The sequence below is a fragment of the Aquarana catesbeiana genome, linkage group LG01, assembly GCF_042186555.1.
Source record: "Aquarana catesbeiana isolate 2022-GZ linkage group LG01, ASM4218655v1, whole genome shotgun sequence".
NCBI classification, from domain to species: Eukaryota; Metazoa; Chordata; class Amphibia; order Anura; family Ranidae; genus Aquarana; species Aquarana catesbeiana.
The window spans coordinates 613,990,715-614,006,814 of NC_133324.1; the positions used below are offsets into that span (position 1 = coordinate 613,990,715).

Below are 16,100 nucleotides of genomic sequence, written 5' to 3' on the forward strand. Positions count from 1 at the left end.
CAAATCCTGCTGTGAGGTTATAGAGTTGGTACCACAGCAATAAAGAATAAAAGTGCTTTGAAATGTTTTTCTACTAAATGTAGAATTAAAAGAGGAATGTGAATGAATACTAAAAAAAAAGTCTGGTATGCTTACACTAGAAAAAGGGGTTAAAGGACATAGAAAAGTCACAGCAGGGATACTTTGGTGAACACATTTTTCAAGCAGCTGTGGGCCAGAACAGTCTTTGTGTCCAGCAATTATACATATTCTGGCACCAGTTATTTCATACTTACAGTAAAAGAAATCTTCTTTGTTTCTCTCCATGGGAATCGCAACACTGGGGTCCGTATGCCATTGTGCACCTCAAAGATGAGGACTCCCTTAGGACACACCCCGAGAAGGATGCCAGTTTGAGACTTCTTCTCTGGGAGCACTCTATGGAAATGAACCCCATACTCAGTAAGCCTCTGGCACACCTGATGTAAGAAAAAGGACAATTGTAGAAATAAGTCTAAGGTTCATCAAGAGAAAGAAGAAACACTACTAACCTACACATTCTATTGCATTTACGTTCACAAAGAATTCTGTTGATGTTATTCACGATGACCGTGGATTTTTTTTTATAACAAAAGCAAAGAATAGAATGCACTAGCCTAGGGGCATAACTAGAAATCACATAGCTCTATAGCATATTTTTATGGGGCAACCCTCCTCAAGCAGAAAAAAAAAGCCATTGAAAAACAGCCTAATTACTTCAGTCATGCGGCACAGGGCATGAGCTACAGCATATATTGTTTTTAAACCAGAAAAAAATATATGCATCAAATATAAGAGCAGTGGGGAAGCAATGTCATTGGTCCCATTCACACTATTTCATTGCACTGACGCATTCATTGCCAGACACTAGGTGCGCCGTGTTACCATTCAAACCTAATAGAATTTCAACGCACCTGCCAAGGGGTGTACGTTGTCGCTCAGAGCCGCACGTGACAAAGCAATTAAATGTGTTGTGCTGTGGTGCACTGATAAAAAGTAGTGCATGCGTACGCACACATACAGTGCCTTAAAAAGTATTCATACCACTTGAAATGTTCCACATTTTGTCATGTTACAACCAAAAATGTAAATGTATTTTATTGGGATTTTATGTGATAGACCAACACAAAGTGGCACATAATTGTGAAGTGGAAGGAAAATGATAAATGTTTTTCAATTTTTTTTACAAATAAATATCTGAAAAGTGTGGTGTGCACTTGTATTCAACCCCCTTTATGCTGATACCCCAAATTAAAATCTAGTGGAACTAATTGCCTTCAGAAGTCACCAAATTAGTAAATAGTGCGCAATTTAATCTCAGTATAAATACAGCTGTTTTGTGAAGCCCTCATAAGTTTGTTAGAGAACTTTGGTGAACAAACGGCATCATGAAGACCAAGGAACACACCAGACAGGTCAGGGATAAAGTTGTGAAGAAAATTTAAAGCAGGGTTAGGTTATAAAAAAATATTCCAAGCTTTGATCTCAAAGAGCACTGTTAAATCCATTATCCGAAAATGGAACGAGTATGGCACAACTGCAATCCTACCAAGACATGGCCTAAACTGAAAGGCCGGGCAAGGAGAGCATTAATCAGGGAAGCAGCCGAGAGGCTCATGGTAACTCAGGAATCAGGAGCTGCAGAGATCCACAATTTAGGTAGGAGAATCTGTCCACAGCACAACTATTAGTCGTGCACTCCACGAAACTGGCCTTTATGTAAGAGTGGCAAGAAGAAAGCATATTCATGTGTTGGAATGGCCCAGTCAAAGTCCAGACCCTAAATCCAATTGAGAATCTGTGGCAAGACTTGGGGCTGAATACAAATGCACGCCACACATTTGTAAAAAAAAATTGAAAACCATTTATCATTTTCCTTCCACTTCACAAATGTGCCACTTTGTGTTGGTCTATCACATAAAATCCCAATAAAATACATTTACGTTTTTGGTTGTAACATGACTAAATGTGGAACATTTCAAGGGGTATGAATACTTTTTCAAGGCATTGTATGGTTTTCTCTTAGTTTCCCTGATAGGTCCCACAAATGCTTGTTCATCTTATGAGTTAAGTCCACCTAATGCAGCTTCATGTGATACTGTGGCAACAATGCTGTACTATTCCTGAATTCAGAGCACAGTAACCACTCATGTAGACTGTGCCTGCTCACCTTCTCAATGTGGGCTGTAGTGCCTGGAAGGGGGAAGTGTGTAAGGATTTGGCTCAATCAGGGATGGTAAATGAAGATTTTTTTGTTTTTGTTAAATTTTTGAGGCTTATGCATCATGTAGTAACTGTATTTGAAACATGTTTGGACGGTCATACGGGAGCCTTTAGTTGTACTTTTAAAATTACCTATGCTTCCTGTTTAGCATGACTAGCTACTCAAAGTATTGCATATCTTCTCCCAAGAGCCAGCCTTCTGCTTGCATGAAGGCTGAGAACTCTGGGGAGTAGTACTGGGGCAGGGCCTGGTATACATTTTGGAGGGGACTTCACACAAATGTTTTTTTTTTTTACACTATCCCCAGTGTTTGTTTACATTCACCTGTCAGTCAGGAATGCCTGCCTGAAAGCTGTGTGTGCTGGGCAAGGATAAGTCACTGGTTGTTACAACACCAGCGTGTCCTGGCTCCCCAACAACCAGGAGGAAGTTGTCACATTTAGCAGTGGTTATAATACCACTGCTAAATGTTTTGTTTCATTCTGCACCCATAATTTTGACCATTCGCAAACAATTCTCCATAGACTGCACATTGTACAGAAGTCTCCATCATAGTGTTTTCCCTGCTGGTCAATTGTTCTTAGCCTAATAACTCATTGACAAATGTTCTTCAGCTATTTTTCTCCTAGGATTGAATGCTAGTGGTTGTTACATTTGCCTGGTGAAAAACAATGAAAATATTACATACATATTACCAACATTACAGGTATTATTTATTACACTTGCACCAATGTTGAGACATTGCAAAGTACATTGTTTTCAAAAATCTTTGTCTATATATAGCTTTAAATCAGACAAAAGTAAGAATATGTTTTGCAAACCTCACACAATGGAAAAAAAACATTTACAAAGAAATGTGATTACTTTCAAGAATTCAAGTTCTGTTTCCCTCTCTGAAGCTCCTGCGTATGTGCTGTGTAGCCTGGACAATTCCTCCTTCATATAAGACAGATCCATTTTCTCTATCACTCGAACAGGGAGATAATGTTCCAGTTTAAAATAAGCTAGACCATGAACCTAGGTAAGAACATGTTACTTACATGTTAATTAACTGTTATGTATTACAATGTTGTATATAATATATTATACATATATTGTACATGTAGCAGCAAAATATGATGTAGCTAAACAGCAAATTCTGAAATTATATGAGAACAACCACTATAATTATTTTTAGAAGAAAATAAATGCAACACAGTGGACATAATTTAAGGCACCTGCGAACACACCCTTGGATGAAAGAACCCCAGCAGGGGTTCCCGCAATTAGCTGTGTGTAGGCAGCCTCATTGCCTCTCCTCTGTCCACTCCGACATAGAACATCCAGCAGGACCCGCCTACACAGCCCAAGAGGGAGAGAGAGAAAAGGGAATGCGCTGCTGACAGGACCAGAACAGGAGCATGCTCAGACTGATCTCCTTACTCTTCTCACTCCAAATCCTTACTAATTTTGCACTCCTAAGAATTTTTTGCCAACCAATCGTCCTCCACCCAATTGATACGCCACTGGTCTTGATAACCAGACAGTATGTACTGGGAAATAGCCACAATGTAGACAGACAGCAATAAAAGCTTAAAATTATACAACATACTGCCACTGTCCAAACATTGTAAAGTATAAATAAATACTGCTCAAGTATAATTGCACAGCGAATAATATGGCCCAAGTACATTTTGTACCAAGGGATTAATAATGAACCAAGTCTCATACTAAAAAATGTATAAATACAAAAGATAAACGTGATTAGAATATAAACAGAAACATATTTTATTCAAAAATTGATTTTGGAGCCCAGTTTGTTATTGGATTTTTAGAAGTTCACCAGTACTAATGTAACTGAGACTTGGAGTTGGCAAGCAGGCCCATACATATTCGAGATTGATGACATACTTTTATATGCTTATCGTTTTTTTAAATTTATATTGTCTTTCCTGTTACCAATTATGTAAAATATATTGTTTTTAACTCTTAGTGATCATACATGCAATTCTTGATTAAATGTTTCCCGAGGAAGCTATTGTATGGCGAAACATGTAGAGAATCGTAATCGATGACGGCTCTTTAGCAGAAACGTGTTGGAGGGACCATTCACAATTACCGCTACTTGATCTTTGTACTTTTGATGATCTACTAATATGTGAGTTTATTTTTGATATTTTTATAAACCAGTGTTTACGTTATTACGCTATGTGAGTTCTTTCATCCATTTCTCACATGGTATATGAATATTCGTTTGTGGTCTTCTATTGGGATATTACTTTCTATGCTGTTGAGGATAACTGTGGATGCTGAACTGCCGCCTTGGTTTGGAATCTATTGAGGATATCTGAGGAGATGCACCCTTCTGACCAGTTGGTCTCTAAGCCTTTTTGACTTGGATGACATAAGTCTTCCCAAGTCAACAACTTCTGGCAAGCCCCTTAATATCTTCGGTGACGGCTTCTTCACCATCAATACCTTCCCTGCTTGCTCTGGTTGCCTCTAAGCCTCTACACAGCTTCTCCACGTATCTGCTACTCCAATCTGCGATTCAACATGGCCGTTTAAGGAGTTATACTCTCGTGACCAGTTATTCATTTAATTCTTTTGAGTTCATAGCGCTACACTTTTTTTTATACTTTTATCCAGCAACAAATAACCCTGCCCAAGCACCGGTGTCAAAACCAATGAAACTACCAACATCAGATTCAAGACATCATGCAATTCATGCCCATTACCGGATCCTGCGGCCACCCATCCCCCCACTTCCCATCCAGATTATTTTTTAGACCTATGCCCCCCCATCCAGCATTTTGAAAAGAAAACATGCAGGAGAGGAAGGGGAGGGGGCAGAGGAAGACACCCCAAAAGAAAAAATGCAGAGACTATCAAAATCTTCAACCTCTCCTCACACACCTTGTCGCCACAAGGCTCCTCCCTCCTCAGCAAGGGTCTCTCCTTTGCACCCACCCCAACCTATTCACAGTATTCAAAGATCTAAACAAATTCATCAGGGATCTCACAGTGAAGAGGTTTTACCACATACAATCTTCCAAAAACCTGCATCTCCCAGAAGATGGCAAAGAACCCCCACACCAGGATACCCCACTGCTAGATCTCAGTGATCTTTCTATCATCAATGACCTGGCAGAACTTTATGATGAGAGCCATTTCTTAGAATTGGATTGGCTCACTCAGCATTTACCTACTCCCCCCCCCCCTTCAACATACCCACTTCAAACCAAAATCAATATTCAAACCAGTACACAAAAAAGGTCCCTACATGCACACCTTTTATCAAGTGGTGTATGCAGACCTCATCAAGATGTGCCTAACCAACCCGAACGCCAAGAAAATATCCAACCTATCCAAGGCTGAACTAACAAGCACTAGACACTCTGGCCAACAACGAGGACTTCATCATCAAAGCTGCAGACAAGGGTGGAGGTATTGTAATTCAAAATAAAATGGATTACATAAAGGAATCCCTGAGACTGTTGTCAGATACCAACACCTACTCTAATGCCCCGTACACATGAGCAGAATTTCCGTCGGAAAAATCTTGGATGGTTTTTCCGACGGAATTCCGCTCAAGCTTGGCTTGCATACACACGGTCACACAAAAGTTCTCGGAACTTTCGACCATCAAGAACGCGATGACGTACAACACAATGACGAGCCAAGAAAATGAAGTTCAGTGCTTCTGAGCATGAGTCGAATTGTTTCCGAGCATGTGTGTTTTTTTGCGCGTCGGAATTGCATACAGACGAACGGAATTTCCGTCAAGAACTTTTTCCGTCAGAAAAATAGAGAACCAATTTTTTGCTGGCGGAAATTCAGACAGAAAAAGTTGGATGGAGCATACACACTTTTTTTGATGGAAATTCCGCTCGTGTGTACGCAGCATAAGTTAACTCAGGACCCTCTGCCCAGTTTCACACAGGAAGCTACCACATTAGCCAATAGAGCCCTCCAGGAAGCAATTACTTCCAAACCAGAGTTCTCTTTTCTCATTAAGTTTTTACAAAACTCCGCACTTTTACCACCTGCCGAAAATACATAAAGATATCAATAACCCACTAGGACGGCCCATCGTTGCTTCAATGGAAAGTATCACCAGTGTTTTTTCCATGTATGTGGATCGCTTTTTACAACCTCTGGCACAGAATCTTCCATCATACATTAGAGACGGTACACATCTACTGGACTGAACCCACGTACATATGGGCATCCCTGGATGTCACCGCCCTTTACACATCCATTCCCCATGATGTAGGTCTGATGGCAGTAGAACACTTGCTATCCACCGATCCACTTATCAACCCATGACAAGCCAACTTCATACTTGAGGCAACAACTTTTTGCCTCAAGCATAATTACTTTGAATTTGAAGATCAGTTCTATCTACAAACCCAAGGCACTGCCATGAGGGCAAACTTCGCCCCAAGCTATGCAAATCTAACGATGGGTTATTGGGAACTCCACCACATCACACACTGTCAACATCATTTTTTTATGGGCGTTACATCGATGATGTAATAATCATCCCCGACAAACTAGCCTTCTTGAATCTAGAACTCTACCACAGTGGCACACAAATAGATGCCACCAACTACGTGAAACCCACTGCAGGAAACTCATACATACACTACCAGAGTTGCCACCTCCCCAGATGGAAGAACAAGATCCCGAAGAGCCAGTTCCACAGGATCTGACGCAATTGTACCAGAGATGAGGATTACCAGACCCAAGGCCAACTCTTAACCCAAAAACTTCTGGACAAGGGATACCCCCCAGCTCTCATAGATGATGCTTTCCATCAGTATCAGGCTAAACCCAACACGCCAGAAGGGCTCCAGCCAAAAAGGTTTACCACCCAGTTCCATGACCGCTACAGACAAATGGAAAAAATCTTCATCAAGAACTGGCCCATCCTGCTGGAAGATCCTTTTCTGGGCACCCCAACATCCAAACCCAAAGCTTCCTACCGCAATGCCAAAAATATCAAGAGCTGAATTGCGCCAAGTGAGATCCGCAAACCCAAGCCAGATCCCACCACCCTGATCCCACTAGTGGGTATGTTTCAATGCAAGAAAAAATTATGCATAATGTGTAAATTTGTCCAGCATGGACAAAAAAAAGCTTTTCTACTAAAGGAAAAACTTACCCTATAAAAGAGTTTCACAATTGCTCCAGTAGTTTACTGTCTGACCTGTCCTTGTGGCATCCTATATGTTGGCAGAACCATCCGTCCCATCCGCCAACGGTTTGGCGAGCACAGGTGGTTCATCGAACAGGGATGTGATGAGCACAGTGTGCCAAGACATTTTTTGACTGAACATCAAAAGTCCACCGAAGGCCTGAAGGTGTGGGTCACAGAGGTCATCTCCGGAGGTTTGCCTGCTGCGGAGCGTTTCAAACGACTCTGCCAGCAGGAGACTTTCTGGATATATTCCCTCAATTCCCTCTCGCCAGGGGGACTCAATGAGAAGTTAGACACATACACCTTGTTATAACAGATCACACGCCCATTTCTGGTTTGTTTCTCCCCCCCTCCTTCCTCCCTCCCCCTTACCCCTGTCTCTCCCCCCAACAAACAGGTCTGTCTCTGCTCTACAGGTCGGGAGTGGTATAATAAATATATTATATTAATATATTATTTTCATATATGAATATATATATATATATATATATATATATATATATATATATGTGTGTGTGTGTGTGTGTGTGTGTGTGTGTGTGTGTGTGTGTGTGTGTATGTATATATGTGTATATATATATATATATATATATATATATATATATATATATATATATATATATATACACACACGTATATGCAGACATATATACATATTACAAGATCCATCATTGGGTGCACCCCACTTGGAATCCACACCATGAGGGGACACACACACATATACATGCCTTATATACCAATTAGGGGGAACACAGCACCAACTTTATCATTACCGTTCATTATTATTATTAATTCTTTACACTACAGCCTGTTCCCCCTCCATCACCTCTTGCCTACTAACCCCCCTTTTTTTCTATTTTACTTGCCTGGCCCTTCATACATCGTTAACCTCTTCAATGGGCTTCTACATATAGAAGAGAATTATGCTTCAAATATCTCCATGTGTATCAGTTATTAAAAAAATTAAAAAACATTTTTTTTTTTTGGTCAATCCGAGACTGTTAACCTCTGCTTCACCTTGCCCCTTGCTATAATTTATTTTTCCCTACATTTTTTATTGATTGGTCTGCTGGAAGATCTAGTTCCACGGCCACACCCACATGCTCTCCATTGTGTATATATAGCTGTCCTCCTCTAGAGGGCAGCAGGCCTATAGAAGGAGCAGCCAGCTCCGAGCGCATAGCCTTTCACCCCTGCAGCCCTGATTGACAAGATTCCAGTCCTGCTTAGATTCAATCAGATGCCGGTGACATCACTTCCTGTTCCACGGTCCATGCTGGTCAGTGTGGAGCTTCTTAGTTCGTTTGCTCCTGGAGAAACACTGTGATCCATTCCAGCTAGCTACCCAATCCTTTCCAGCTATCCGGAACAGCGGTGGGACCCACAGAGCCATGTGGAATGCCAGGACTGCACTTTACTTTGACGAGCATGCATCTTCTATCATCTTGTAAGTGTTTTAATCTTATCCTATTAAAGTCATCATTTTAATACTCCACTCAGGTCGGCGCCTCCCCCTCCCTGTTTTTTCCTTAGATGCCACTAGTCAGATCAGTCCCGGCTCCTGAGTGGGAAGGGAGACCCCGGGAAAGACAGTGGGAGGGGGGCCCTCCTTCCGCTGCCTGTGAAGGTGATCAAGAGCTAGCTGAAGAAAACAGTAGGAGGATCATGGTTGTAGTATCAACCACCTCAATACAGGCCGTATGTATACTGTATATATATATATATATATATATATATATACACACACACACACACACACACACAGCAGTGTTGAAGTGGTAGACTAATTCTGAGGCTTAAAACTATTTTTTTAAACACGCGTGCAAAAAACGCAAAAATTGTACAGGCAGCAAAGGAGTTAAATGATAATCCACTTTATCATCCACAAATCTTAGCCATCAAGTGAATGTATGTGACTGCATGTGATATTACTATAGATGCTCAATGGCAGGGAGTTTTATAAGAGTTGAGGCAAGGACAAGTACAGGTGTTGCCCAAAACATTTAAATAATTTTTCATGACTCAGGATAAAAAAGGATATTACTAACTGCTATGGGGTATACCGTTTCACAATTATGTGTACAAACTTTATCAGATGGCTTAACCTGACTTTCCTGACAGGAAGCCACAAGTGAAAAGTTCATTGTTGCACACGTACTTCTTGCTGGTAATCTCCGTACTCTGCTTGAAGAGCCAGGGACGCCAACAGCAAGGCTGCTTCATCATCACAATACAGCCTCTCTTCTAGGATGTCTTTTCTTTGCTGCAGGTAGTACTGATGGCAAGTAAGGCTGTGCCTACAGAGACAGAACAGAGATAAGGAAAATCCTTAGCACAAAAATAGGATTTTTAATACAGCTTACCTGTAAAATCCTTTTCTTGGAGTACATCACAGGGCACAGAGCAGCCATAGAAATTACTATGTGGGTTATACGCCACCTATAGGTGAATGGACACTGGCACACCCAAAGACAGGCAATCCCCCTCTATATAACCCCTCCCATACAGGAAGCACCTCAGTTTTGTAGCAAAGCAATGTATATCCCAGCAAGAGGGGAGGGATCTCTGTCCCGTGATGTATTCCAAGAAAAGGATTTTACAGGTAAGCTGTATAAAAAAATCCTATTTTCTTTATCGTACATTACGGAACACAGAGCGGCCATAGTAATTACTATGTGGGATGTCCCAAAGCAATGCCCTTGAGGGGAGGGAGACACATATCAAAGCAGACTGCCATCAGACGTAAGGACCTAAACTGCTGCCTGCAGTACACTGCGCCCAAAAGAGGCATCCTCCTGCCGCCTTACATCCATCTGGTAAAATTTAGTAAATCTATGTAGTGATGACCAAGTGCAAACCTGAGCCATAGAGGCCTGTTGACGCACTGTCCATGAAGCACTTACTCACCTGGTAGAGTGCGCTCTAATCTGAAAAGGTGGAATCCTTCTTTTCAATCCATAAGCCTGAATTATAACCTGACGAATCCACTGTGAAATAGTCGATTTTGACGCTGCCTGCCCTTTTCTGGGCCCATCCGGCAGCACAAACAAAGCATCAGTCTTTCTTATCTGAGCTGTTACCTTCAGATAGATCCTGACAGCTCTCACCACGTTGAGAGAATGCAACAATTTTTCTTCCATAGAGCGAGGTTCTGGCAAAAACGAAGGCAGGGAGACATATTGGTTCAAGTGAAAACTGGACACTACCTTGGGCAAAAAGGTTGGGTGAGGACGCAACACCACCTTGCCCTTATGAATAATTAAGTATGGCTCTTTACAGGAAAAAGCTGCCAATTCTGACACTCTCCTTGCCGAAGTTACTGCAACCAAGAAAACCAACTTCCTTATCAAAAGGATCAAGGGAATATAGCACAAAGGCTCAAAGGATTGTCTTTGCAAGACCGATAAAACTAGATTCAAATCCCATGGGCACAATGGCCGCCTAACTGGCAGTGTTATACGAGTTACCCCTTGTATAAAGGCACGAATCAAAGAATGTGAAGCAAGTGGTCTTTGAAAAAAATACTGCCAAGGCCGAGATCTGACCCTTGATGGTACTCAAGGCTAGTTTAATTTCTACTCCCAATTGTAGGAAGGCAAGAATTCTTCCTATAACATATTTTCGAGGATGCCATCTCTGGCTTCACACCAGGAAACATAGGACCTCCAGATCCTATAATAAATGGCCCTAGAGGCCGGCTTTCTTGCATTAATCAGGGTAGTCACCATTGAGCCCGAGAGCCCCCGACCCTTTAAAATTTGGGTTTCAATAGCCAAACCATTAAATTTAGCGACTGTAAGGCATGATGGAACACCAGTTCTTGCGAAAGCAGGTCTGGACGGAATGGAAGAGTCCATGGCTTCCCTGCTGCCAACCTTATGATCTTCGCATACCAGGCTCTTCTGGGCCATGCCAGGGCTACCAGTATCACTGGCTTCCCTTCCTCCTTGATCCTGCCTAAAAGCCGCTGTACGAGCTGAAATGGGGGCGGACGCATAAATCAGTGAAAACCAATACCAAGGGGTCACTAGTGCGCCTGTCCCAAATGCGAACGTATCCTTTGTATTTGACACAAAGCTGTCCAACTTCTTGTTGAACCTGGAAGCCAATAGATCTATGTCCGGGGTACCGCATTTTCAGCATATGGCTGAAAAAACCTTGGGATGCAGGGACCAATCCCCCCCTGGGAGCAATGTTGGCGGCTCAAGAAGTCCGCCTGCCAATTCTCTACCCTCAGAATGAAGACTGCTGACAGGAAAGGCACAAGCTTCTCTGCCCATGTCAGAATATGGTTCACCTCCCTCTGGGCCGCCTGGTACCCCCCTGGTGGTTGATTTAAGCCACAGCTGTGGCATTGTCGGATTGTATCCTGACAGGACAACCCTGCGACCTGAAAGACCATCATATTAGAGCCAGACGCGCTGCCCGAATCTCTAGAATGTTGATAGGCAAGGCTTTTTCGGTCTCTGACCACTTCCCCTGGACAGTGGCCTCCTCCAGAACCGCTCCCCAGCCCAAGAGGCTGGCATCTGTTGTTACCATCTTCCAGGTTACTGGTATAAGGGATTTCCCCTTCTGTAAATTTCTGGTCATCAACCACCAACTGAGACTCTGGCGTACTTTTGGGGACAGAAACATTAGGTAGCCTTTCTTTTGTTCGCTTCATTAGAAAGGGAAACAATAGGATGGAATGAAACCAGACCACGGATAGCAGAAACTCCCAGACCAGCACCAAGGAATGAAAGAAGTTCCACACGTGGACCAGGTGAAAGAACTCCCACATACAGAGATCAGAGAAATCAAGAGCGATCACCTAACGAGTACCATCGTGCGAACGCTCTCAGAACCCCAAAGTTTCAGAGGCACCCCAACAGGTATTTTCCTCCTAGATACACCCATCAAGGTTACCCTCAAAACTAACCACAACAAAGGAGGGATTTTTTCCCCAGAGGGAACAGGGGGAGACCCCCAAGATCAAGAGGGGGGTTCGGACCACAAAGACCACAATGGGGAAGAAAGACCCCCAAAGAAATTATCAAAATTGGGGACCATGAAGGAACCAAAGAGGATACAATACACAGAGGCATCAGAGGACCGACTACCTAGAACAGAGAGAAGTCAACTGGGATTATGGAAGACCCCATCAGGGGGACAGGCAAGAAGCCCCCCAGAGACCCCAAAGATGGAAAAGAGAAAGTGGACTAGAGGCAAACGAGGGGGACAAAGAAAAAGAATGCCGAGAATACTAGGGAACGGCATTTTTAATTTAACTAATATCAATTTCAATGAGGAAGAAATGCAGGTATTAAACCTGGGTCTGAAATTCGCTCCAAAGATTTGGACAAGTTCGAGGTGTACATTGATCTGCAGAAATTTATTAGGAAACTAAATATAAAAAAGTTTTTTGCATCAAAACAATTCCCTCAAAGAAAAAGTTGATACGTAGTTTAAACATACCTAGTTAGGGAATAATTCCATTTTTAATCCCAAATCTAAAAATAATGAAATTTTGGAAGTTTTTAAAAAGATGGTGGAGGAAGATGCAAAAACGCCAATCATCTATTATGTTCCTAAAATTCATAAGAATCAAGAAAAATCACCGGGCAGACCCATAATAAGTGGTATAGATTCCTTATTTTCCAGGCTAGGGGAATACTTAGACACCTTTCTACAGCCACTTGTACCAGAGGGTAAATCAGGATAACAAACAACTAATCCTGGAGTTGAAAAATATGGAGATAACAGATGAAGATTTTTAGTAACAATTGATATTAACTCACTCTATACCAACATCATACAAGAAGATGGCATAAGCAGTGTAGAATGGGCCCTGCAGACCCAAACACAGCTAAAACAAGCCCAGATCTACTATATTTTAGAAGGTTTAAGGATGGCAATGAGCTATAACTTTTTTTGGTACAAGGGAGAATACTACACGCAAACTAAGGGAGTAGCTATGGGGGCCAAATATGCCCCCAGTGTCGCGAACCTATTTCTTAATAGATGGGAGGAGGAACAAATTTATGGTGTGAGAAAATCTAAAATTGTACAAACGGTACATTGATTACATCATTATTATATGGAGAGGCACAGAAAATGATCTGAAGAGTTTCCTTGAAGAAATGAATCACAAATATCTATGGCATTATGTTCACAGGAGTATGGGACAAAGTATTGATTATATGGACCTCCAAATTTTTAAGGCAGGAAGGGAATTACACACTAGAACTTTTTTCAAGAAGACCGATCGCAACGAATACATTGCCACTAACAGCTGTCATCACCTCAAATGGGTAGGAAATGTACCAAAAGGCCAACTTATGCGCATTCGACACAATTACAGTACCCTCAAAGACTATGACTGCCAGGCCAATATACTTATTGAGAGGTTTGTGGAAAAGGGATATAAAAAGAAGGACCTGGAATCCCTTAAGAATCAAATCAGAGTAATGGACAGAAACATGATAGAGCAGATGAAGAATTACAAAAATAATCGGTACAACGAGATGGCCTTCCTCACAGGTTTCAGCCGACAACATAAACTAGCAGAAAAGGTTCTCAAGAAACACTGGCCTGTTTTACAGTCGGACAATATTCTAAGAAATATACTTCCAAACAAACAAAACCTCTTATTTATAGAAGAACCCCAAATTTAAGGAATAGGTTGGTGCACAATGCATTAGATCCCCCTAAACAAATCAAGATTTTTAAAGATCTAAAGGGATTTTTTAAATGTGGAAAGTGTCTTCCCTGCAGAAAAAGCAAGAAAACGGAACGAAAGTGGCTTTCAGATCTATTGCCACAGGGAAAGAATACAAAATCAAGGAGTTAATAACGTGCACACGTTACATATGTTCTGGAATGCCCTTACCACAAACCATATGTGAGCAGAACCACCAGACCTCTATTCGTTACAATTAGGGAAAATATATACAATATTAAAACAGGCTTTACAAAACATGGTGTATCCAGACACTTTAAAGATTCTCACAATGAGGACCCATCGGGTCTCATTTTTTACGGCATAGACAAGATAAAAGGACACTGGAGAGGGGATAATAAAAGGATAAAAATCTCCCAAAACAAGACCAGGTGGATTTTCACTTTAGACACCCTTCAGCCTAAAGGCCTGAACACTGACATAGATTTAAACTGCTTCCTCACCAACTTCTAATTTCTATTTTTATTACTGCAGTCACATACTCATTTTTCTCCTTCTGTTGAAGTTCACATTACAAGGGTTCCCCTATTATTAACTACGGTTTCCACCATTGGATTCTCATATTTCATCTATATTTTTTTAATTATATTTCATCTATATTTCATTATACTGAACTTTCAAAGCATCTTTGTATGCATGTGCTTTTTATATACATTTTTTGCAATACTTAGCAATTTGCAGCTTTATGCGATTTGCTGGGATTTTTGCAATTTTTTGCTTTTAATCGCATTTTCACCACAATGATACCCTCTCTTCCTTCTAGTATTTCTCATGTCCACCTACGGATGTTACTATACTTCCTTTAACATCACTTTCCCCTCTAGTCAAAGATGCCATTAGCAGAATACTATCATGTTACCACATTTTATTACATTGAATATCAAGGCTTTTTTGTATGCATGTATTTTATAAATGTACATACATTTTTAGTAATTTTTAGCAAATTTTTGCAAATTGCGACTTCATGCAACTCTCTGCGATTTTTGCCATTTTTATCGTTTTTTCACCCTAATGAAACCCTCTCTTCCTTCTATCACTTTTCATATCCACCTACGGATGTTACTATACATTCTTTACCATCACTGTCATCTCTAGTCACAGATGTCACTAGCAGAACACCATCATGTAACACATTTTTTAACCATTGAATATCAAGACATTTTTGTATGCATGTGTTTTATAAATGTACCTTACATACATTTTTAACAATATTTAGCAATTTTAGCTACTTTTTGCAACTTGTGACTTTATGCGATTTTTTGCCATTTTTTGCTTTTTATCGCTTTTATACCCTCTCTTCCTTTTAGCACTTCTCTTGTCCAACTTCGGATGTCATTATACATCCTTTAACATCATTTTTTACCTCTAGTCAAAGATGCCACTAGTAGAATACCATTATGTAACTATATATTTTAACTTCATTTTGTTATATTGTGTACCATGATATTTATTGATGGATTATGCGGTGTGTCCGTTATAATTAACTCGTTGTTAAGTAGTCCTTTTAAAATTACAACTCGTCATGTTGCAGAGTAGTGCTGTTTACCCATTGGCATTCTAAATCACACTACTATCAATAGAATCCTCCATTTTGAAGTCCGGACTAACCAAAAACGACCGTGGTCAAATGGCCACCAATTTGGAACACACCTCATACCATATAAAAAATGGATGGTATAGCAAGATGGCGCAGCTCCAAATGACGTCCCAGTGACGAAATGCTTAGGAAGGGACTAACCGCGTTATTGCATCACTTCCGGTTTCCAGCCGTGGAACACAGATCGCTCCGGCTTCCTGATTTTAAACATTTTTTGCTTTAATGATTTTTATTAAAATGTGAGTACCTATCAGTATCACTAATAAATATTTGGAAATTTGTATGGTATCACACTATGGAGTTTCTTTCCTCTCTACGTGTGGGCAACATTTAAGAGGTTAACAGGAAGGAGACCACT

At 41.0% G+C, this 16,100-nt stretch overlaps 1 protein-coding gene across 8 annotated transcripts in view; it reads right to left on the bottom strand.

Annotated features, from left to right (window-relative positions):
* PTPN13 (protein tyrosine phosphatase non-receptor type 13) overlaps nucleotides 1-16,100 on the bottom strand; it is a 457,782-nt gene that overhangs the window by 161,279 nt on the left and 280,403 nt on the right. For all 8 annotated transcript variants that reach the window (XM_073599969.1, XM_073599986.1, XM_073599976.1 and 5 more), the window contains 3 exons: nucleotides 9,583-9,721; nucleotides 3,107-3,259; nucleotides 276-458 (listed from right to left, as the gene is read on the bottom strand). In XM_073599969.1, the coding sequence (XP_073456070.1) occupies nucleotides 276-458; nucleotides 3,107-3,259; nucleotides 9,583-9,721 (475 nt within the window). The remainder of the gene's footprint in view (nucleotides 1-275; nucleotides 459-3,106; nucleotides 3,260-9,582; nucleotides 9,722-16,100) is intronic.